Consider the following 24,242-nt stretch of genomic DNA (forward strand, 5'->3'; position numbering starts at 1 on the left):
AATTCTTTTCGAGGAACTTCAGCGATACAAATCCTTTCTTAAATAAAATTAATATTCTTTCTCGATACAACTTTGTAATACACAGAATTTCTACACTCACTACAACTTAACTACTTTTATAAAAACATGCTATAATTCACAGCGATTCACACACTTTACTTACAGTGTCTACTGTTCGCTTGACTCAATTATCTCAATCTTCAATCTATCTGCCTGTGCAATTCTATCTTTTTTTTTTGCCGGGCTTATATACTAAAAAAGAGGGCGCCTGGAACAAACTAGGAAATTCATGATCACTCGAGAAACTCCTCGCACATGCCAGCAGCGTCACGTGACTTCCACTGTCGTAAAAATGGCAAAGAAATTTACAGTAGTTGAAAATATATAGATCAGAAGCCTTTTGATTTTCTAAAATTGTTTTTCTCTTGAAAATTTATGAACTAACACCTAACATTTCTGTTTGCATTTTATGCATGTTCATTGAAATTATTAGGTCATTTACTGTTTTATTAAAATTTCTTTTGTATTTTCTAATGAATGTTTTTTGTTAGGCAGGTTCTTTTCAATTATTTTGTAAAATTAAGGCCAAGTACAGTCCACTTAATGATAACAAATTAGTTTATTTCTTCCTTTATGTTGGCTACAGGCTACTATCTCTTGTGTGCAGTTGTAGACCCCTTTTCAAAATAATGTTTTTAATTTCAAATTCAACAGATTTAGTCACTAATTGTACTATGACTAATGTAGAAATAAACTTGTACAATTTCCTGGATAATTTATTAGTTAACTGAATAAATGCAATAACTAACACTAATCCAAATATTTCACTGAATGATTAGCACTGTATCAGCTGAAAAATAATTTAATGCCGCACTGATTCTTGTATTTATAATAAAGCCTTGTTTGTAGACACCTTTCAATATTACTAATATTTTTGAACATTTTAGGTATTCTTGGACTGCTTTTATGAACTTATTTGATCTTAATGTTATGCACTCTAGCAAACCTTTAAATTAAGGCAGTAAAAATATAATCCACAGCAGTATGTGTGATTCTCTCTCTACATTTTCTTTTACACATATACTTCTGAGTATTATTTCACTTGTATTATTGCACAGTATAAATTACATCAAAAGAATGTAATAGTTATGATTTGTAGACTCGTATTAATTGATGAAAAGCCATCTAGTGCTCTTGATCTGTTGATGAAGATGGGAACAACCTTCAAAGGTATTGGATCTTTTTTTTGAACATTTTCTAGATTCCTGCAATTGCATACATAATGATATTTAGAATATGCATACTTAACAACTTTTTTTTCACAGTTTGCTTTATAATAATTTTGAAACTGACTTTAGTAACTATTATACAGAATGAGTACAATTGTAATTATGAGATGTTAATTGGCCTTTTTGGCCCATCAAGGATGTCTTGATTCTCATCCTCCCTCCCTTAACAAACAGAAAATTATCACTAAATTCAGCCCTAATATCAACCCTTAAACTTCTATAAAGTTGTAGTCTCTACCAGTAGATGATAGTTTGTTCCACAGATTTATTTCTTGTAAAATATATTAAAATGGTATAGAAAATAAAGAAGTGAAAATCTTCCAGCCAGGATAGAGGATATTCCTGCTGGTATTTACCATGAATCCTGTTGCAATTTAAATCAGTAGCTGGAAGATCTAAATAATATATAGCATGTAGTGATTTATAAAGAAATGTTAATTCTGGCATGTTCTTTTGTTAATGAAAACTCACTGTTGATGTTTTGTTGAAAATTGTGTTAGTCCTTTATAAGGTAGTTTTGATCCAAATGTTATTACTAAAAGAGTTGATCTCTTGGTAATAATAATGTTTGTTGCTAAGATGAAGTGATAAGAGGAGCACAATCACTAAAGAGATCACCAGATTGTGCTACCAATAACAATAGTTATATTTTAATAAGATGTTGTGGTAAGCTGAGTATTATTAACAGAGAAATTAATAACTTGGTTTCCTGGAAACAAAAATCAGATTTGTTATTTTGATGCAGCAATTAATAGAATCTTTTCACTAAAGAGATCAATATGTTGGTCTCTTAGTAACAATACTTAAATATTTTAGTAAGTGCAGTGGAAAAAAGGGTGTGTGTGTTAGGAATTTAATATTTTGGACTTGTTTTTATAAGAGAATATATTTTTTGACATAACCTGGAACAAAAGAGCTATTTTTTTCAATTTTGAAATTAAAATGCAATCATAATTTGACCTTAAAAACTAATAGAAATCCATTGATATATTGTGTGTAGTATGAAACTATGCAATTCTGTTTGTGTGGAAATGTAAATTGACAAGATTTGCAACTAAAAGTAATTTTTTCACTGGTTCACGTGGTAAGAAAATAACATTTTGATTGGAAGCATGACTTCCCCATGATGTACCATTTATATTGTACATATAAATACTGGCAAACTAGTAACTAACAATTATGTATAATACAATATTTATTGTGTCAGATAATGACACTAAACATTAACTAAAAAGGTATTTTTATGTAATGATACTTGTGCTTTTCTTTATTTTCACCCATAATGCACACTTTCCTCTATAGTAGTCTAACAAGTTGCAGCTATGCTTGGCATAAAATTGTTTTAGAATTTCAAGTGTATGTAAAATTTATTTCATTCATTTAATTATTCTAGGCTACACAACCATGAATTTTCAGAGACCTACAACAATCACTCTTCAACGAGCTTCAGGTACATCTTCCGCTGCAGGAACTTCTCACTTACAGAATACTGTGGTTTCACTTCAGTACATGAAAGAGCACATGGGAGATTCCATAGCAAAGCAGGTATATTCATTTGTTATTGACAAGTATCATGTGTTTACAAGATTTGTGTTAAATACTACACTGATAATGTAGTATTATTGTTTGACCTTTGAAGTTCAGATTTTAAAAAATTATAAAAGAACTAATGTAATACCATTTGTTTGTCATATAGAATTAATTATCTGATTGCTGTGATTATTTTTTGCACAGAGGAATTGACTATCATTTTGAATATTGTTGCTTATATAATTTACTTGATTTATTTTACTTAGTCTGCCAGACCTTCCAAAAATCTGAAATTTATATGTATGTTTTTACATCTCATTTAAGAAAAAAAAATCAATTTTTACTTGCTTATTCATGTTTTCTTTTTGTATTCTTATTAGGATAATATTCATTTGACTCTGGAATTTTTGCTGTTGTCTATAGATATTGTTGGGATTTACATTATATATACGTGTAAATACGAAAAAGTTCTCTTTGATACACCTGTAACAAATATACTTGATGATATTGAATTATTTATTTTGACTTGTAGAGTGGAATCTTGAATGTGAGTGGAGAAGCTGTTGCAAAAACGACCAGTCAGAGCTATACTTTCAAGGGTGAGTTGGTTTTACATTTGGTTATTTATTTGCCAACCATTTGGGTAAGTTTTATTTAAGAAGTAAAAGGTAAAATTAATTGTAAAAACTATTCAAACAATATGAGTAACTTTCAAGTTCATGTTCAAGGAAGTGATCAGTTGACTAGAACAAAATATATACCAAAAAAAAGAAGTTATCAGTAGTCTGTGACACAAGAGTTGTGTTTTTAAGTTGATAGTTGAGTCATCAGGCACAAGTGTTTAATGTTCTCAAGCAAATAGTTCAGTGAGACACAATTATGCATTTTTGTTTTCAGTTTGAAAATTAACTAGAATAGAAGCATATGCTGTTTATAAAGCGAATGACTTTTGTTGCAAGTGGACATTGTTTTAAATTTAACAATTGAGTAAGACTTATGTGTTTAGAATTTGGAAGGTATAATTGGTTGAGATCACAATGGTGCAGGAAAAGTTCTTTGTTGTATAACCTTGTCTGGAGCAGCAGCATGGTAAAGCAGATGAATTATCTTGCCAGAAAGTAAAAGCCTTTCTATTTGTTGAACATTCAGGTTGTGGACAGAGCTGTTACATGTGATGAAGCACTTTGTCATATCATTCTTAGTCTCATAATATCTAGGACAGTTGACAGTATTGAATACAGTACCTTGCAGTTTTAAAACTGGAGTGACTTCAATAGTGGATGGATTCCATGAATGACAAATAAGGAGTTTCAGGAGGAGCAACTAAAAAGACACACATCTGTTTTTAAGCTAACAATTAACTAGGATATAAATGTTCATTATTTTGACAGTGTAGTTAGAATACAAGTATTTTTTTGTTTCATGTAATCAGATCTTCAAGATATGAATCAATTTTCTAACCTAATTAAAATATAAACACAGTATTCAAACTTTTAAAATTCAAGCAGTTCTTGTTGAATTAACAAATATGTACTGATTTAAAACTGTAAAATCTGAAAGGATGATCTTCTACCTTTTTTCTGTAGTTAACCACATTTAAGATAACACATCTGCCATTTTGTAATTGAAACCACACAGGCAAAAGGCTATAGTATGATATTTGATGAAATTATCTCTAATGGCTGTACTCAGAGACAGGCAGTGCAGTGTCTGATACTGAGTCTGGACAATTCAGCATTAAATGCTGTCAAACATTTGGATGAGGAGCAGTTAACCCTTTTGTTATGGGTACGTCATTTGTAGACTTGCATTTAAAATTTTATTAAACTAGTATTTTGTGAATGTATATAAATAAATTTTGCATTACATTGTAGTTTATAATTCAAATTTTAGTATTATACATTATTTAATTTTTAATTTAAAAGCAAATATTAAACAAATTGCTAAATATCTATTTTTGTGTGTCATGTGATACATTGTCTTCTGCTTTTGTTCAGGATACATTTTATGATGCCCACAATACAACATCTATATTGACAAGCTAGAATATAAAATAAGAACGTCCTAACTTTTCTATTTGCTGAGATATCATTATATTTAGCAAATCCACCAAAGTAGCTCCACCCACCTCTTCCTCTTTTAGAAATACTTGTTTACCTAAGGCCACTTCTCTCAATTACATCTTTATAACTTATCAAAAGTGCTCATTTTGACTATGTAATTCTCCAAGCCTTTATAAAATACTTATGCAGGTAAAGCCATCTTTTCTTTTGCAAGTTTGAAGAGTGGTGCCTAGGCAAGATGGTGATCAGAAATGAGATTTTTTAGACTCAAATACAGCTTAGTTAGGAAGCCTAATATTTTACAGTGAAATTTTGTTTTATTAGTAGTAATTTGTATTTTTCGTTATTTCAAAATGCACATATAAAACCTACAAAAATTATTATGTTTGACATCCTCCATGTGCGAAATTTGATGAGGCTAGCAAGTAATACAGGCAAGTACAAAGAAATTTTGTAATGTCGTAGGTAGGAGAGATAATTGTTTTCTATATATTTTTTATTTACTGTTCTATGTTTTAAGAAAAATAACTGAAATTTAAGAATTTGTTTGTAAATAGTAATAATGTATATATATGTATGTAATGTATGGTAACCAAAATGTGATTTTTTTTTAGAAAATACTGGTGCGCTAGTACTAAGACTAAAAGACATGTACTTTGTAAAGGCCAGTTTTATGCTATTTGATATGGTAAAGTTAGCTGCATGTGCACCGCATGATATACAACTTGTATGGCAGTATTGTTAGAGATGGTTTAAAGGTTAATAAAACAAAAAAATTAATAAATATAAGAACATGTATATTGTTATGAGATTTAAGCTATTTAGAATAAACAATTGTGGTTTCCTGTTACAATTTGCATACATTATAGAATGAAAAAAGGGTAATTAAGATTTATTTTCTGTGAAGGTTATGAGGTCAGTCAGATTTATCAACCCCATATATAGTTAAATTTGAGAAAATAACAGATAAAATATGCAGTTTTTCTAAAAAAAACGTTTCATAGTTACTTAGGATGTTATAGAAATTATGCAAATGAAATTTGACAATTTTCAGAAGAAGAAAAGTGTTTTTTATTCATAAAATCAAAATTACTGTCCATGTTTGATATTCAACATTTAAAAATAAAAAAAAATTAGAAGCAAATCTGTAATTGAAAAAATTCTTAATACATAATTAAAAGGCTGATATTTTGTATACGAAAACCTTGCAACATTTACTGATAATCTGCAAAATTTAGTGAAAATATGCCTACATTATCAAAAATATAATTTGACCACTCTCATGGTTACTTTGGCTGGGTCATAGTCAAAGAATTAAGTGTTTGAAATACAATCTTAATAAAGTTCTACTGTAGGTTTGATCTGTCAGGATACAGAATTCTCTATTTAAATGAGTTCAAAGCTTTGAAGCATGGGCCCAACAAGAACTTGGCTATATATATATATATATGACTTATCTGAGGTTCTTTCTTGCAGAGACATATCCCAGCATGGTTTAACAGATCATGAAGGGATTATCATTCAAAAGTTCATGGAGGTTTTTCCAAGCAATCACATGTAATTTTATCAAACAAGATGCCTATAAAACAAATGTCTGTGTATGTAGCTAAATATTTTCCTCATAGGCCAAAATATACTTCTTAGATATCTACATCATGAAAGTCTTGAAAATTACCCGCAACTCCACTGCTGCAAGCACCACCAGGTATGTTGAAGCCTTCTTACCATGGCTATACTGCAGTAGTTAGATCTTTACAGACAATGTTCTGAACTTGAGAGACCCATAGCTCCACTGCTGCAAGCACCACCAGGTATGTTGAAGCCTTCTTACCATGGCTATACTGCAGTAGTTAGTTCTTTACAGACAATGTTCTGAACTTGGAAGACCCATAGCTCCACTGCTGCAAGCACCACCGGGTATGTTGAAGCCTTCTTACCATGGCTATACTGCAGTAGTTAGATCCCTACAGACAATGTTCTGAACTTGAGAGATGGAATATCTATTTTAATTGCAGGTTATTGATCATTCAAAGAGAGACCTGCCCATATTCTCTTATGCTACAGGAGAGATAGTACACAACAGCAAAAGGGTCAATTGCAAGTACTGGTTGCTGCTGTTATGGCTAGTTTAAACTAATGGAGTCTGGTTTGTCCTGGCCACCAACTCATTTAGGTGCAGCAGCTCTCTTGTGACCAAAAGTGTTGGGACCAGCTTGGTTCATCCCAATCAGGGTATTATTTAGTAGACACTGGCACTGCCAGATCCTTGCTGAACCTTTCAGTGTATCTGGTACTGTCACTGAAAGTTGAGTTAAAGGGAGAAATGTGATTCCATCTTTCTTTTGTGCTGTCTCTCACAGAATAAAAATCATAGTGTCTGTTCTTTGTTGGAGTATTAGTATTTTAATGATCAGCCAACATAGACTTTGGTATAGATGAGCTGTAGCTCAACAATAAAAACCATCCAATGCTGACTTGTGAGAACCCTGAAACAGTAGACTGCATGAAAATATGTAGTACAGTTATACCGGTGTTATTTCATAATGTATTATGAACTCATTCATGTAATAGACAAGGTTGGAGTGTATACTCCACTAATCTCACAAGAATTGTGTTCGCTAAGGGTTAGTTCCAGCCTGTGACTAAGAAAAAGTTTGCAGCTTTTTAAGCTTTGTGTTCTATTATTGATTTTTTGTGGTGATTCTGGTAAACTTCTCTAGGTTAGTTGCATCATTGTCTTTCTGGCTAAAGCTGATTTGTATTTCATCTATTAAAATGTGCTTTAGTTGATGCTTCAGCATTGGCTTTTTTTAGGAACAATTGTCCATTCACTCTGGATACAGATGCCAGTGATAGTGGAGTCAGAGCAGTGTTGTCACAGATACAGAAAGGTATGAAGTGCCTAATTGCATACACTAGTTATATGATGATGGCACCTGAATATCGATACTGCATGACAAAGAACTGCTTACAGTTGTAGTATATGTCAGATACTCCCCCCCCCCACTACTTATATAGTTCATAGAGTAGTATAGAAATCTCACCATTCAAATGAACCATGCATCATTGAAATGGCTGATAAACTTCAGAAGTTCTAAAGGTATAATTAGTTATGAGGTCACAGTGATGCAGAATATATTTATTGTATGGAAGAGCAGCATGGTAAAGCATATGGATTATTTTGCTAGACAGTGAAAGCCTTTCTGTTTGTTGAACAGTCAGATTATGGACATTGTGCAGCTGTGAAAACAAATGTATCAGTGGTAATGACAAACCATAGAGACATGGATGATTTCAATAGTGGGTGGACTTCATGAATTATAAATAAGTTTCAGGAGGTTCACCTTAAAAGATTTAGTTCTAGCTTATGTACTGCGCAAGAAGAAGCAATGTCTTTTCAGGTTGGTGAATGAAGCATAGTTTCATGGAATCTCTGAAATTTATACAAGGAATTATAAGTGCCAGATGTTGTGTTATATCACTTCTTAGAATCAGGAAATAGTAGCTGCTAATCTAGTAGTTCCAAAGTCTCTGATGCAGGAAGTACTTTTAACTTGGTATAATATGTGTGTTGCTCAGAGGAAGAGGAAGACATGCCAGGATAAGCTCTATCACAGAGTTTTAGGTTCTCCTTTGCAGAGAATAGCCCAGGATATAGTTGGTTCTTTTACGGAGTAATCAATATATACTGGTCATTATCGATTTTTTAACCAGGGAGGCCAAAGCTTATCTTGTTAGTTGATATTCAATGCTGTTTATCGTTGATACACAGCATAGCAATGAATAACATGACTTGGGGTACCTGGAAGAAACCACATGGATCAAGGAGTGGATTTCAGCAGTCAGTTACTTCCAGAGCTGTGCTGAATGTTACATGTGATGAAGAAATGTACTTAATTATATCTTTCCTAGTCTCATAGTTTGGTTGAAAGGATGATACAAAATGCCAGGAATGTAGTTGTAGATTTGTATATCTTGACCACATTGACTGGGATGAACCCTTACCTTACATCAATGTAGCAATGGTTAAGTAACTGTACACCTAATTTACTGATGTTTAAATGTGTTTCATCACATTACCAACTTCAGCAATCATGTGGTGCATGATCTCATTGACAGGCTGAAGCTATACATCAGTGATAAGCCTCCAATGCACTGGCTGAAGAAGAAATAAGATGTGGAAAAGGTTGAAAGATAACAAGAGGACTATGTCTAACTACCTTAACCTGACTGATAACAACAAAGAAAAGGATGACATGATTATTTCTTTGGCTGTTGATGGTAATTCAGAGGAAAATGAGCTGATGGTACAACAGTTCACCTGTTCAGGAGGTGAGTCATGGGAAGGACATCAACCTCCAACTAAACTGATATGATAAGGACTGAAACTGATCAGAAATTATAATGGCAGCAGGCATTCAACAGTTACAAAAAGCTGCAAGATCTGAATGCCAAAAGACGAGACCTGGGACATGTGTACTAAAGCTAGCGTGTTCACCTTCAGATGGACTGAGGTGCAAGCTTGAATTCTTGTTCTTGAAACATGCTGTAGTGGAAGCTCCCTTAGTGATACTTGTAGGAAGATTGTGAGTTTCTGTTAGATACTGATGCCAGTGATTGTGGAAGTGCAGCAGTGCTATTACAGGAATGAGTTAGTAATAGTGTACACGAGCCATATGTACACAGATCCTGAACACAGGTAATGCATGGTGAAGAAAGAAATGTTTGCAGTTGTAGTATTCATGAAGCACTACCAACACTACTAACTTGGCAGAAAGTTCACCCTTAAGGTGAATCATAGTTACTAGAAGTGGCACGTGAACTTTATATATTCGGAAAGGAAGATCGCATGTTGGATCATAATGTTGCAGGAGTATGAAATGGTCATACAACATCATCCAGGAGTGCAACGTGGAAAATCACATGGACTGTTTCTCTACGTGGTGAGACCATGTCTGTTCACTAAATGTTCTGATCAAGGACACTGAGTTTAGGTAAGAGCCATTTAGGCCAACAAGATGTCGAGCCATACAGTAGGCAATTTCACTGGGGACTGGATGCCAAAACTCATGCTTCAAGAGCTCCAGGAAGAGCAACTGAAAGACATAGAACTAGTATGGGTACTCCTTGCTGTGCAGCAATGCAAAACACAACCATAACAGTTGAAGAACATAATGCAGGCACACACAGTCTGTGGCTCTTTTATAAACAGTTAAAAGTACGCAATGGGGTGTTATACTAATTTAATGAGCATGATAGACATGGGTCTCAGCTTGTGTTGCAGCTAATGTGCCGGCCATTATCAGTTACTTCACTAAGTGTGCTGAGGCATACTTACCGGTAGACACTAGCACAGTTCATTGCTAGTGTGTTGGTAAAGCAGTGGATATAACACTTCAATGCCTCTGAAAAGATTCACAAAGTAATTTAAACAGCCAATTATGCTCTGAGTTATGCATAGTGTTGAGGGGTGTTGAAGATGTGTAATTCTCTTATCAATCCCAGTTTGATTAATAGCATTTGGTGGAATGAGTGATATAGACTGTCAAGTGTATAGTTGGGAAGTTATTAATCCTGGTCAAACCCACTAAGAGGTCATTTAGCTGTTTGCCCACCATACTCATGTTTGGTCACGAAACAAAAATCTGTAGAGACGTGATGTTCAGCCCACCTCCTAGCTCCATGGTGCCACAATGTCCACAAGTCTATATGGAGTAGGTAAGAACAGCACTGGAAGATGTGCAGAAATTTGCTTTTAATTAGCTTGGAAAAGCTGCCATGTAGCAGAAGAGATTCAGTGACTAAACAGCCAAGGAAAGGACTTTCTTGCATGGATACTGAGTCTGGTAGTGGTACATGCTCAGCTCCAGTTGGGCAAGTCCACATGTAGTACTTAGAGAAATTGACCCACTGACATAAGATTCAGCTTTCATGCAATGCACACATGTCCAGCACGTGGATAAGCTGTGACTTTATGTTACAGGTGAACCTCTTGTGTTCTGGTTTGGCGAGTTTAAGGCCAATGAGTCTGAGGAATATTAGACTGTTAAGAAGCATCTGAACTCAGCTGTTGATGAAGAGAAATACTAAAATACTTATCTGGCTGTGTTTGGGTGATAAGCCAGATGAAGAAGCAGTTGTAGAGGTGCAGGAAAACTCCAATGGTTGGTTTGGATGTCATTAAAGACCTCCTGATCATTATGGTTAGTATTAAATAACAGACAAGCAGTTACAAAAGTCAATGATTTGCATAATATCTGGCTGAAAGGAACTGGTTATTTTTACTTTTTAAGCTATCAAGTAAGTTTGCAATGTATATAATACACTGTGTGAAACTTACTTGACCATCACAGTTAGGAGAGTTATTTTTATAAAAACTAATGTCTGAAAGGGTTTTTATGATTCATACTTCCCAAGCTATCAGGTGGTAGTGTTTGGCAGAATGTATCAAATACATTTTGTGAATACCACTTGATTATCATGGCTAGAATAGTCATTTGGTTACAAAAATCAATAACTAGAAGGAAGTAGCCTTCCTTGCTTTCTGAACTATCAGGCAGTTTCCATTAATCAACCAGCTCTAGTAACAATACATGTATGCTGTCATACATATATGCATATGGACAACAAGGAACCATTGGTCCTTCAAGGCTTTACTTGTACACCCCACCCTTGATAAAAAAACAAAAACAAAAAAAACTCAACCTTTACTTTTTAGGAAATTATTGATTCCCTTTTCAAACTCTTGTAAAGTGCCAGTGACAACTCATTCTATAAAATATTCACCATGTTAGAAAAATGAAACTGTAGCCTAGCCTGCCTTTTCATTATATTAAACTTATGCCCTCTCACCCATTTTCCTTCAGAACATATCTCAAATAAATCAGATTTCTTTTTTTCTATCAATCTCCTCTGGTTAGCATTGAAGAGTGTCACTTGCTTATGTTCTATCAAAGTCTTATCTGCTTTATGCTGGATGATGTACTACCGATGATCAGTAAGTTATACACAGCTAGATAACATTGAAAATATACAAAACAACTGTTTAAGGCTAGTCATGAGTTATACTTCAGCCACCCCATCAAGGCCCTATTATACTTCACAACACTCAGCAGCACTGCAGAGCACCAACACTTTTTACAAGCAAATTCTTCACTATGACCTTGCAGTATAAAGTGACATTTCATCATCACTGCCCTTTTTAACTGGGACATTCCAGCTTTTCATTGACCCCTCAGACACCAACATAAGGAGGGACTTGCCTAAGAGGTGCCTTACAGGGTGGATAGGTGATATACAGCCATCACTGAGACAATTGGTTACCCCCCATGTTGAATAATATGTGATGCCCTTGGTATCTGTATAAATCATCCTAGACAGAAAATGTAGAGAATGAGCAGATAGTAAAACAGAAGAAAACCTGTCAGCATGTAATTGAAGACCATAGTGAATGGTCATTCATCTATCATTAAAGCTATAGATAGCAAGAGAGCTGATTGGACATTCATTGTCTCATGGAAAAATATCATTCTGAATAAAGCTGATGTAACATTCAAGCTTCCCACAAGAAGCACAGGAATGGAACTGGATACCATAAAGCAAACTCTCCTCTGAGCTGCTAAAAGCAATGAATAAACTGCAAATAGACAATGTTACCAACATAACATTTGCCACTGACTCGCAGGCTGTACTGCACAAAATTTGAAGTGGTTGATACCTAAGCTTATGGCAAAGAAACTGCATAGTAAGATCATCACCAAGATGTGTGTAACAGGCCATGCAGGGAATAAAGCTAACTGACAAGCTCCAAGAAACCCATGTATCAAATCTGGTACAATTCCACTGGCAGGATATTGACCTCTTCTGCACTCACAGATAAGAATAGAGTGTCACTATCAACATTGAGAGAAAATTAGACTGCTGGGAATCAAACTAACATATGGTGTAGCTAGGAAAATAAAAAGATGGAGTTGCAGGAGGTAGAAGAGATGTGCATCTACTGTCCTATTGATTCGCAGCTGATATCCACATGAAGGGGTCAGTTTCCTGTTGACACAACCTCTGGGATTGTCGCCTAGTATTCAACTCAAACGAACTCCCCTGGATAATCTTTTAAACTTCAAAAGTCACAATTTACCCATCTTTACTCAAGCAAAAATATGTTAAGAGATCTTAACCTATTCCCATAAAATAATCCTCCCAGCCCCAAATTCATCCTTGTGGCTCTCCTCTTCCCTGAAACCTTTTCAAAATGTCAATATTCTTTCTATAGTGTAGATAAGGAAATCAGAACTCTACATAGTATTTCAAGTGAGGCCTAACTAGTGACTTGTATACAGCTAATTACCACTTTTAATCAATATATCTATAGATAAGGCCTAACATTCTGTTACCTTTGCTACTAGCAACAGAGCACTACCTCAATGGCTTGAGTGACTTATCTGCCATTCTGCCAAGATCCTTTCACTCAGTCACACTACTGATCAAGATCCCATCTATGTTATCCATTTGCCAAATATTACTCTAGTTAATCATTTGACCTAAGTCATTATATAATACATTAACATATTCAATACAGCTAGAAATACACAAGAGCTCAATTCCTTCTGTAAGCTTCACTAATTTACTAATTAAACCCCTATCAGTATCATAAAAATAAGAAAAATCAAAGGTCAATCTAGATCCCTGAGAATATCCACTAATAGCAAGAGTCCAGCTTGATTAAGCACAATTAATAGCATATGTTTGCTTTCTCTCCTTCAACCAACCTACAATTCAATTTATAAGTCTTTCTCTAACCACCATCAATATGATTTTCTTAGATCACCTTTTATGTATCAACTTATCAAACCCTTATGTAATCTAAGTGTAACAAGTTCACACTCTTTCCATCTTCAAGGTAACATCTGACATCCTCAAAAAACTTAACACATTAGGATTTATCTTTAATAAATCCATGCTGATGTTTTTTGTGATAGCATATTTCACTAGATGGTTCTTCAAAGCTTCTTTTATCAGACTTTATAAAATTGTTCCCCCCTACAGAAGAAAGACTACTGGTCTGCAATTTCCAGGTCAACTTTTTATCAACCCCTTTAAAAACAGGAGTAAGATTAGTAATTCTCCATGTTCCAAGCACCTGCTCATGTCTACTGACTTACCAAAAATGAAAAAGTTTATATATACATGATCTTTGACTTCCTTCAGAACCCTAGGAAAACATTGTCTGGTCCTTGTGCTTTATCTATTTTTAATCTCTCAATCTCTCCTTTTTTTTTTACAACCAATGGATTATCATCTGCATGATTCAGGTCAATCACAATATTTCCCATAAAATGCTCCAGATCAGGAGTATTGCTAAAACACACACATATCCCATAACATATTCAATAAATAAATAGATAAATATATATATACCTGTAGTCTATGACAGTGTCAGGTGTTAAGTTATGATATGGTCACCAATTGTCAGTTAAAAAGGCTTTTACTTGTACTTCTTAATAGTATAAATATGTACGGTGTTGTTGGGCATAGGATTCTCCTACAGTAGGTGTCTGTGACTTGTTGGTAATGAATTCAACAATAAATGAACAGCATGCACTTCACTTGTTTTCAAAATAATATGTATATTTGGAACAAGTTAAATGTAAGTACATCAACTTCTTCACACTATAGAGATTACAGGCATATCAAAAACACTATTTATATATAGTTCTCTTCTTGTCAAAAGTTCACTTTGGCCTATTCAATTGCTTTAGAATTTCAGTTGAGAAGCCGATCTATCTTCTCTATTACTATCGCACTAGTATTCTGTATGTGATTCATTAACAATTGTGGCATGAGTTACCATAATCGTTTGGTCTTCTTTCTTCAAAATATCATCTGTTCCTTTTGTCCAAGTGTACTTAGGCTGATTCAAGTACTTTAGAACCATGCTTTGATGGAGTAAATTCTTCTTCTTATCTCCTTTTCTTGTGTTAGTCTTACTCTAACATATTGAATGCTAGGCCTATGTTAGTTGTTAGGCCTATCACTTCTATGGTAGTTAACTTAATGCCAAATTTTTCTTCGTTGTAACTTTAATCTCTTCTGTTATTGTCTGTCTGCTGTTTCTTGCTCGTCTCACGCTACTTATATGTTTTTCACTTAATCGTCTGCTTGCTCGCCTTCTAGAAATCACTATATTCTCGACATCAGTGTTTTGCACACTACGTTCGATAATCTCAACATCAATGAATTATAAACACAACTTCCAACAATCGTTTGCTTTTAACTCTTATTACAACAAAAACTAAACAATAATAAAATATTCACTCCCAAAAGTATATTAATCACTGATATCTAAACCAAACAGTCTTTTAGATCATGACAGACAGACAATACCACATACACTATATGTCCAAAAGTGTATAACTACCTATGTAAATGCATGACATGGTGATCCAGCCATGTAAATACATTAAGCAATCATGCGAGTTTAAAAAGCCCCTGTACTTGTCTGGAGAACAGTATAGTTACCGGTATGAAAAATTACAACCCCTCTCTTAAGTTCCAAATAAGAACAGTGTTTGAATGTTACATCTCAGAAAAGTCTGGCAGGCAAATTGCATTAATTTTAGATATGTACAGAACTGCAGGATGTGATTTCATCATGGAAGGCTCGTAGTTATACCTGTGACATTCCCTACCAAGACTGACCTAGGAAAGCAATGCCAAGATCCTAAAGAAACTACAACAGCATGGTCAAGCAGAATCAGCACATCAACATAAAAGAATTTACCCAGGTGTTCATTCAGTCAATTAGAACAGTAGTGAAAAAAAAGATGGTGTGCAGTAGGCTGCATAAAATGGTTTTCTGTGATCACATCGCACTCAACAAGCCTCTTATTACATCAGTCAACAAAGTTTGACATCTACAATGGTGCACTGAATACTAAAAATGGGGCCTGTACATGTAGAAAACAAATATATGGAGCAATGAATCATAGTTGTGGTATTCACATTTGGTGATTGAGTATGAGTGTAGCAACAACCACTTGAATACTTAGACATCCTAAATACTGCTGCACTTCCAGGACTCTGGCAGTTTTATGGAAATAGAACTTTATTCCTCCAACAAGACATAGCTCCTTGCCACACTGCCCACAGCATTACAGACTTGTTTCTGAATAATAACATGGAATTGCTTTCATGGTTATTCCAGAGTTCCAGTTTGAATCCTATGTAGCTACTTTTGGATGTCCTGGAGCATAAGCTCCAGATTTAACACACAAGACCATGGAACTATTTATGCATTGCAGGAAGAATAGTGAGCTATTCATCAAGCAGTATACCAGAAACTCCTCACAAGTGTTGGCTGAAATGTATAGTAATCTGAGCCAAAGGAGGTCCAACCTGCTTTTAATTATGGATTTTGTATTCCAAACACAACCAGCGTATGGGTGGCCATTCACTTTTGGCTTTAATGTGTATATATGGTTATATATATAATCAACAGTAATCTACATTCATTGCTATAACTGACTATAAATATCTGTTGCCATGCTGTCTGTTACTATACTGTTACCTAAGAGTTGAAAAATGTAACTTTATCCATATTACATGAAAATTATTAGAAGTGAGATCCAGCAGAATTTAGATTTTTCTGCTGTGATTCATATAACCTGGATCACTATTCTTGCTGATTACCACAATGTATAAACATATACAGATTAACATATGAAAAGCACAGTATAAAGCAGTAATGTAAATTTACTGTCTTTGTTGACAATTAATATTGTAGCTGTACTATATGTTATTACACCACCATCTATGGATTGATATACCCACTAAGTCCGTCATCACAAGATAAACATAGATATATACAGTAAAAAAACTTTTACAACTCTAACTTAGCTCAGCCTAAATTATTTGTGTTGTTTAACAAGAAAACCCTTTCACTGTAATTTAAAGTTTGTGTACAGATCTTTCATACCCAATAATATGGCCTAGAGCATGGATATAAATCACAAAAGTGTACTCAAGTACTATATAATGTAAATATCCTCCAATGTTCACCAGAATATTCCAAATTAGTGCTCAGAAAGCAATGGTGGCAAAATGTTTCATTTTTCAGACACTTTCTCTACTTACGATATGACCAAGAAATTCTATTTGTACATGTGCATTAAAGCCTGTCTTAGGTGTCGTCCTTAACCCGGCCATTCTTTTAAACTGCAAAACCTTGGATAGTTTCATCACAGTAGACTGAAATGTTTACATCATCCACATACATTAAGCATCTATCCGGTTTCAGCCCTTTAAGTGTAAGTTCCATTATTATCTTGAAAGTAAGGGGTACTACTTGGAACTATCCCATGTGCTAAAGGTAGTTTTGATTGTGGTGTTGTCATCCAATTTTATTTGCCAGTATCCAGAGGCCAGGTTTAGAGTGCTGAACCATTGGGCACCTTGTAACACATCCAGACATTCCTGTTCATGGTAATTGAAGAACTTCAACATTAGTTCTGTCTTAAGGATATTGGGGGCCCTGGGCTAAGTGTGAATTGGTGCCCCATCCACAAAGGTCACACTTAAAAAAATACAAATATAGATAATACAGTATGTTTTTGTTGAATTTGTAGTCAGTAATGAATCCACTTTTTTTGTGCACCAGAGAAAGGAAGGTTGAATTGTTTACTTGAGCCACACCGTGTCCAAACTGAACTGAAAGAAAATATTGAAATTTCGAAAAAATTACGTGTTAACTAAGGGAAGCTAACGCATGGTACAGTTCCGATCAAAGTTAATAATTACAAGCCTTGGGTATTAAAGAGCTCAATCAAATGAAAATTAAAGACTTTACATAAATACACGTAACAAGCTCATTCAGTTTTAATGGCATTGCTATACTTTCATTTTGGAACATACTTGTCTTCTCACTTTGTTACATTAGTAAAAAAAGTATGTTGTAAAATGCTTTTGGTCAAGCTGTAGCCGCATTTTCATAAGTCTAAAGTAAAATGTTAATATTTTTTTTAAATGTAAAGATATACGGTAGTTATTCAGGTAACTGATTTTAAAAAGGGAAACCAACCAAGATATATCATGGTTAGATATTTTATATTTAGAAGAAAAAAAATAATTCGAAAAGTTAAAAAAAAGTCTTAGAAGTAGTAAAATAGTGTATTTACGAATCAAAAACCGTTATACCTTTTGTCAGGGTTACATTCTTACTTCCTGCTGTACCTTGCAGGCGTTATGTAAGAGGCTATTATGTGTTTAACAAAGAGCAACGACGGTTACCCATACCTGATTTTCGGCACAAGTGTGTGTGTTGCGAGCGCGCATGAATTAGTATATTTAGAGAGAATATCAGGAAATTCGACTTTTTTATGCCTTTATATATGTGTGTGTATTTGGTTGTTTTAATACATTCGTGCTCGGTGTTGTATGTAGTAAACATGCGCATGAGTACACAGGTATTCATGGCTTTTGGGTAAAGTTCCTGGTTTTGTTGTTTCGTATGCAAAATATACCACGTTTAAAAAAAAGAAAGAAATTATTCATAATCGTCGTTAATCAGAGTGCAACTATTTCAGGGTAGACGTGGCATACGTATATTGACAAATCGATTAAAAATACTGCAAGTTTCCATATACATTTTATTCGGCAGTTTAAAACGTTGAGTAAGAATACATTAGTGGCATACTGTACGTCTTAGAACATGTGCTACGTCTAACACAAAAACTTCATATTATTCGTCATTGAAGCAGTTTCCAATATTGTAACATTTTGTAACATTCAGTGACAGTTTATGTATGCACTCTCTCATTGTGGAGGGTAATTAAATACCTGGTAAATGCTTTCTCAATAAACGTTTATGTTCTTATCGCTAAGGGCACGTTGAAAGATCTAAACGTAGAAGTTTGGAAAACCTTTCTAATATGATGTTTTGTGCTCAGTAGATTGTAAATGCTATTTTTTTCATCGGTTTGAATAAATGATCATTGATTTTACGTCCGTAAAAATTTTTAATGGTTCATTTTGGCTTGTTCTCTAGTTGTAGCCATGTCCTGAAATAAACTTTGTTGGTATGATTTCATGAGCTTCCTCCATAATTTGAAACACAGACTGTTTGAGTGTTATATATAGAACTGTGAATGTATAACTGATGGATGTCTGTTTACCAGTAATTTATTTTTGAAGTGTGTTTGTACACAGGAAAAATTTGAAAGCGTAGCGTTCATATCCAGCTTTGCATGTTGATTTACGTTCCATGCCTATTATATTTGAACTTTTGCGAGATTATATATTTCACATGTGATTGTAGAATTTGATGTTTTCCATATTATATGTATTACCAAATTAATCTCTTTTTTTTTGCACGGTAGGTTGGAAATAGATCTTGTAAAAAAAAAAAAGCTCGGTTTTGTTTTGAAAGTTATCGAATCAATGTTGAAAGTCACCAAAATTACGTTTCGAAGGGTAAGGTATGATCTAGATGGTAGACTTCCACTATGTGGAATTTTATAATTCCTTTTAGGAATTTTATTTAACTTTTTGACGGAAAATCGTTCTCCGATATTAATCATTGCTCTTATATTTTCGTAGAAGTTGGTTTTGTGGTTGCTAGAATCACACGCAGATGTTGTTCGTTTGGCGTGACCGACTAATGATATATTCAAATATCTATGCAACTGTCACATTTTTAATTGCGACAAAGGAATTCTACACGCGTTAAAAGTGGCTTATGTGTTGTTGTTTTTTCTCGTTATCGTGACGTACAATAAATGTATGAATAAACTCCCAACGGGTTTAAGCAAAACTTTTTCATTCAGTCACATAGCTGTAAGCTTACAAATAGAAGTGAGGCCCTTTACCTTAGAAGCTAGTTTAGTAATCATTTCTGTAGTTTTATGTAAGCTTTGTACTGAATCTATTTTTAGTGAAGGTAAAATGTTAAATTTCGGTGAAAAGCAGTATATATTATTCTTGGTCCGTGAGACTGAATATCGATGTTTCTGTTTTAAAGTGTTCAACGCGTTACTGAAATAGTAAAAAAAGTAGAGCATTTTTTTCTTTGTTTTCACGTAGTAAATTGTGCCATGTCAGTGATGTATTTAGCGTCGTCTTTTTCTACTCCAGAATTAACATTTTACTATTACAAAACTCACCTAATTCATAGGTGTGGGAAGAAACAGGAAAACGTAGGCTCTGTTCAACATGTTTCCTTTTTTTTTTGTCAGAAATTATTAAAGAAAACTTGCCTAATTATTTTGATATATATATATATATATCTGATGATTGGATCTCATTGTTCGCATATACGTTGTTGTCATTTTTGTTTTGTGTTCGTATAATTTTCTCATGCATTGTGATGAATATGATTTTACCTGTGTTTCTAAATCTTTGTTAGAGAAAACTAACAGCTGATCGTCCCGCATGACTGGATGTTGTGTTCAATTTCCCGCCATTTCCAAATCGACCGCCTTCTAGGGTGTGTTTCTGTCACTCAAGGCATGAAAATACTACGCGAGATAGCGTGTGTTAGTTTATGAATGTGAGTGCCTGATGGCGATAGATCGAGCGGGGACTGGTTTCTAGCCAGAACGTGTTTCGTGCCTGTCTTTATGTGAAGCTCACCGGATCTCCGCTGGGATGTCGTGAGAGGGGAAGGGGTGTCGTGGTTGTTAGATTTGTGCTGTATGTAATTTCCAGTCGGCAAGAAATTGGCGCGAACGCTGCTATTTCGGAAAGAATGTCACTTAACACGTGCCCTCAGGTACAAGGACTCGTGAAAGGGTTAAGAACAGAGATTAAAGGGAAGTTAGAACTCATGAGGAAAGGTAAAGTTTTCTTTCTTACCTCACTTTTGTTTCTGGATTTTGCGTTAGTGCCTTGACCTTCAGTCTTAACAACACTCGACTACCTTAACGTTGTTAATGATACATACCTACATTTTTTTTTAAGTGATGTTATTTTGTTTCTGTGCAGTGTAAAATATTTCATGCATATGGCACATGTAAAGGACAAACATTTAAAGATAAATAAAGAAAAAATATTTGTTATGTTTGTTTTGTCCTTCTTACACTCATGCTGTTCCCCAATACTTTTAGGCAGAGATTCTGTACACACATGGGGTGTTTCAATATCTTATTTGAGTAGATGTTTCAGTCTGTAGGTTTAAAGTTATCATATGGTATCATTCAGATTTTTGTATGTATTGTAGTGATGTTTGTTTTAATCATAAATTAGCTTTCTTGGCATTTGCTCCATCCAAGTCATATACAGGGTCTTCCAAAATTGTTCAACCTCATAGATATTTGTGATGTATGCAATCATTATTTCTAAATTTATTACATATTTTTGTGCCGTGCTCATTTAGTTGGGAGCATATCAAATTAATTTTTTAAAGCTATTCATGTTCATATGTATTTATAAAATTTGATCCTGGAGATGGTAAGTCAAGGATTGGAAAATTATTGTATCTGCTCTTATCAAAACCATACTCTGATGTACAAGGACAAAGTACATCTGTAGGCATTTCTCATTAAGAATTCAAATGAATATATCAAGCTTTAAGCATCTTGTATGAAAATATAAACTTCCATTAGTTACCATTTATAAAAAGCTAGGATTGTAAAATAGCAGAAATGACATAAAGCTTTTTTCAATTAGTACTTGAAGTTATAGTGATGCCACTTACAGTACATGGAGAATTGTGCTTTTTGGACCATTCACAAATTTGGGAAAGTAATTGAGCACTCTAGTTTGATGTATGTTGTTTATTTTTTTTTCAGATAAGGATAAAATAAAACTGACCTTACAGACCTCGTAGGTTAATGTTTTAGTTTCAAAGACAAATTAACATATATATATATGTGATGGTTAAAGAGCAATTAGTTATTCACAAAATGTGTGTGAATATGATCATATTAACAAGCTCATTCAAATGGCTTCAGTGATGGAATTATTTTTGATACATATCGTGAAGCATATTTGTAAAAGATCTACATAATGTATACAAAACATCTTTTTTAAGTTAACTGAAAATTAAGTCAAAACTGTAGCAGTGCTGTTTTTTAGTGAATGATGGTGTTTTGAAAAGTGTTAATGTTCGATGTCTTTTGAAATACTTCTTTAAGAACTTGAACAATGTTATATTTCTACCTCCATCAGATGTGCTCTGTTGCATTACATTTGTTTGGAACACTTGTACTTAAACAGTGCAATACTTCAGTATTTATGCCATTAGTGTAATAACAGTTTTGCTACAAGATAATCGTTTGAAAGACCTGGGTCTGTCAATATTTCTTAAATTAGAACTATCTTAGTTTTTCTTAATCTAACTGAGCTCAAATTAAGTTATTTTGGATTAGGAACATCTGAATTATATCATCATATGAAGACTTGTGGCTTTTTTAAGTAACTCGATCAGTGCTTTGAAAAATGAATAGATGAAATTATTTGCTTAGCAAAAAAGCCATTTGACAGTATAGTTTTAATACAAGAAGTAATTATTCTTATATTTTATACATTTTTTTTCAGCTGTTCCAACCCAGTTGATTACTGTACCTATAGCAAGTGCCAGTACTCTAAACAAAATGTTGCCATTTAAAAGTGATCCAGCAATACTGCCAAAAACTGTATCGCCAATGGTTAGTATGAGTTCTATATAGACTAATTAAAATTTTTCAATTGGTATTTGAACCTAGTCAGATTTTAATGTTATTAAAACAGTATATTCAGAAAGAAGTTGTATATTTTTGGATTTGTTTTATTTTGTTGGAAAGCACCATTAGTATGTTAAATAAACTTAGAAATTTTTGATATTCCAGTTCATTAAAAACATTATTGTTATATACATGAACGAAATTCTATGTATGCTTATTGTTAACTGAAAAAAATTGTACTTTTAAAGAAGTTAATTTATTTCAAAGTACATTAATGTAATAGTTTAAGTATTTCCAAATTACACATTTTACAACATAAAATGTAGCATAGTTTATTTATCATAAGTGTAAAACACTAAATTTTCATAAATCATATACATTGCTGTAATGTGTAAAGTTATGTATTATTAAATGAATGATAATGTTTTAGTGAATTTTCATATTATATGTTAAGGTGAAGAAAGAGTAAGTAATCATTTTAACTGTGGACAATATCAGATTTTTTTAGTGAAAAACTATAAAGGTATGTGTGTAAACAAATCTACACCAAATGAACTACACTGGACAAAAAAATTTTGCTACTGGAGAAAACTCAAGTTATTGGTGCTGATTTCAAAAATGTAGTCAGAATTTGTCCATCACCTCTAGATTTTGAGTTATTGTAATATCTCAATATTTTATCAGCACTATGTGAAATACCATGCAATAAACTTGGTACACTAGATTTATGCTTTAAAATTAAGTTTACTTGGACAGTTTGATAGGTAAAAGACATACATTTTTGATAACTTCAAATACTGACTATTGTATTGGTGTAAAATTCCAAATATATTGTTCATATATATTACTTGTTCTTAATATAACTAGTGAATTTCACCACTTTTGCTTCATTCCTACACTCATCTGCACGAAACCCTCATGTGCTCAATTTGCTAGAACATCCGAGAAGTCCCTAAGCTGAGCATAAAGGGGGCGGAGTCAGCAACCTCCTTTTCTCATTCAGTTGGTCACTTTGCCTCACTCCATGTACAGTCAAAACAAAGTCTGATCTTCTTCCTCACATCATATCTGCAACATAATCAAATTTTGCAAAACTGTGTTTTTGAAAATCTTTAAAACTCTAGTTCTGTAAACATAATTTTTTTTATATTTTTTAGAAAATAATTTGAAATGCTGGCAAGTAAAATCCGAAAAAGCAAAAATCACCCAAACAGTTTCTGCTACATTTGTGGAAAATATATTACATAGGAAAAATAACACACATAAGGTAAAGGTAGCTTACTACCACTATTTTGAGTGTAAAGCTGATGACCAAGAAAAACATTGGGTTCCACGTGTGTGTTGTACAGTTTGCATATCTCGATTTACACTGTGTCTGATTAAAAAAAAAGAGAGCAAGTATACCATTTGCAGTTCCCGTGATATGTAGTGAGCCCAACAATAATCTAATTGACTGTTATTTTTGAAAGACTAATGTTTCTGGATATTCAAGGAAAGCTAAAGAATATATTAAATATCCAGATATTGCATCTGCAATGAAACCAGTACCTCATGGGGATGGTCCTCCATTGCTAAATCCACCAGCGAATTGGAAAACAGAAGAGTTATCCTGCAAAGAAGACAATGAATTATCTTCATCCTCTTCATCTAGTAATTCTATTCCTGTGGCACTTCAACATAAACAGCCTCATCTGATCACACAAGAA

The 24,242-nt window shown here is 33.7% G+C and overlaps 1 protein-coding gene across 4 annotated transcripts in view; it reads left to right on the top strand.

Moving 5' to 3' along the window:
* The window catches only part of LOC106471564 (transcription factor Dp-1-like), a 61,050-nt gene that overhangs the window by 9,376 nt on the left and 27,432 nt on the right, over positions 1-24,242 (top strand). Inside the window, exons 2-5 of one of the 4 annotated variants that reach the window (XM_022400178.1) lie at positions 1,147-1,230; positions 2,683-2,834; positions 3,352-3,418; positions 22,412-22,521. In XM_022400178.1, the coding sequence (XP_022255886.1) occupies positions 1,149-1,230; positions 2,683-2,834; positions 3,352-3,418; positions 22,412-22,521 (411 nt within the window). In that variant the 5' untranslated portion in view covers positions 1,147-1,148. Of the gene's footprint in view, positions 1-557; positions 1,231-2,682; positions 2,835-3,351; positions 3,419-22,411; positions 22,522-24,242 lie in introns of those variants that run through there. The other 3 variants (XM_022400179.1, XM_022400177.1, XM_013932168.2) reach the window with 3 other exon arrangements.

This window comes from Limulus polyphemus, unplaced genomic scaffold (assembly GCF_000517525.1).
Source record: "Limulus polyphemus unplaced genomic scaffold, Limulus_polyphemus-2.1.2 Scaffold4702, whole genome shotgun sequence".
Taxonomy (NCBI): Eukaryota; Metazoa; Arthropoda; class Merostomata; order Xiphosura; family Limulidae; genus Limulus; species Limulus polyphemus.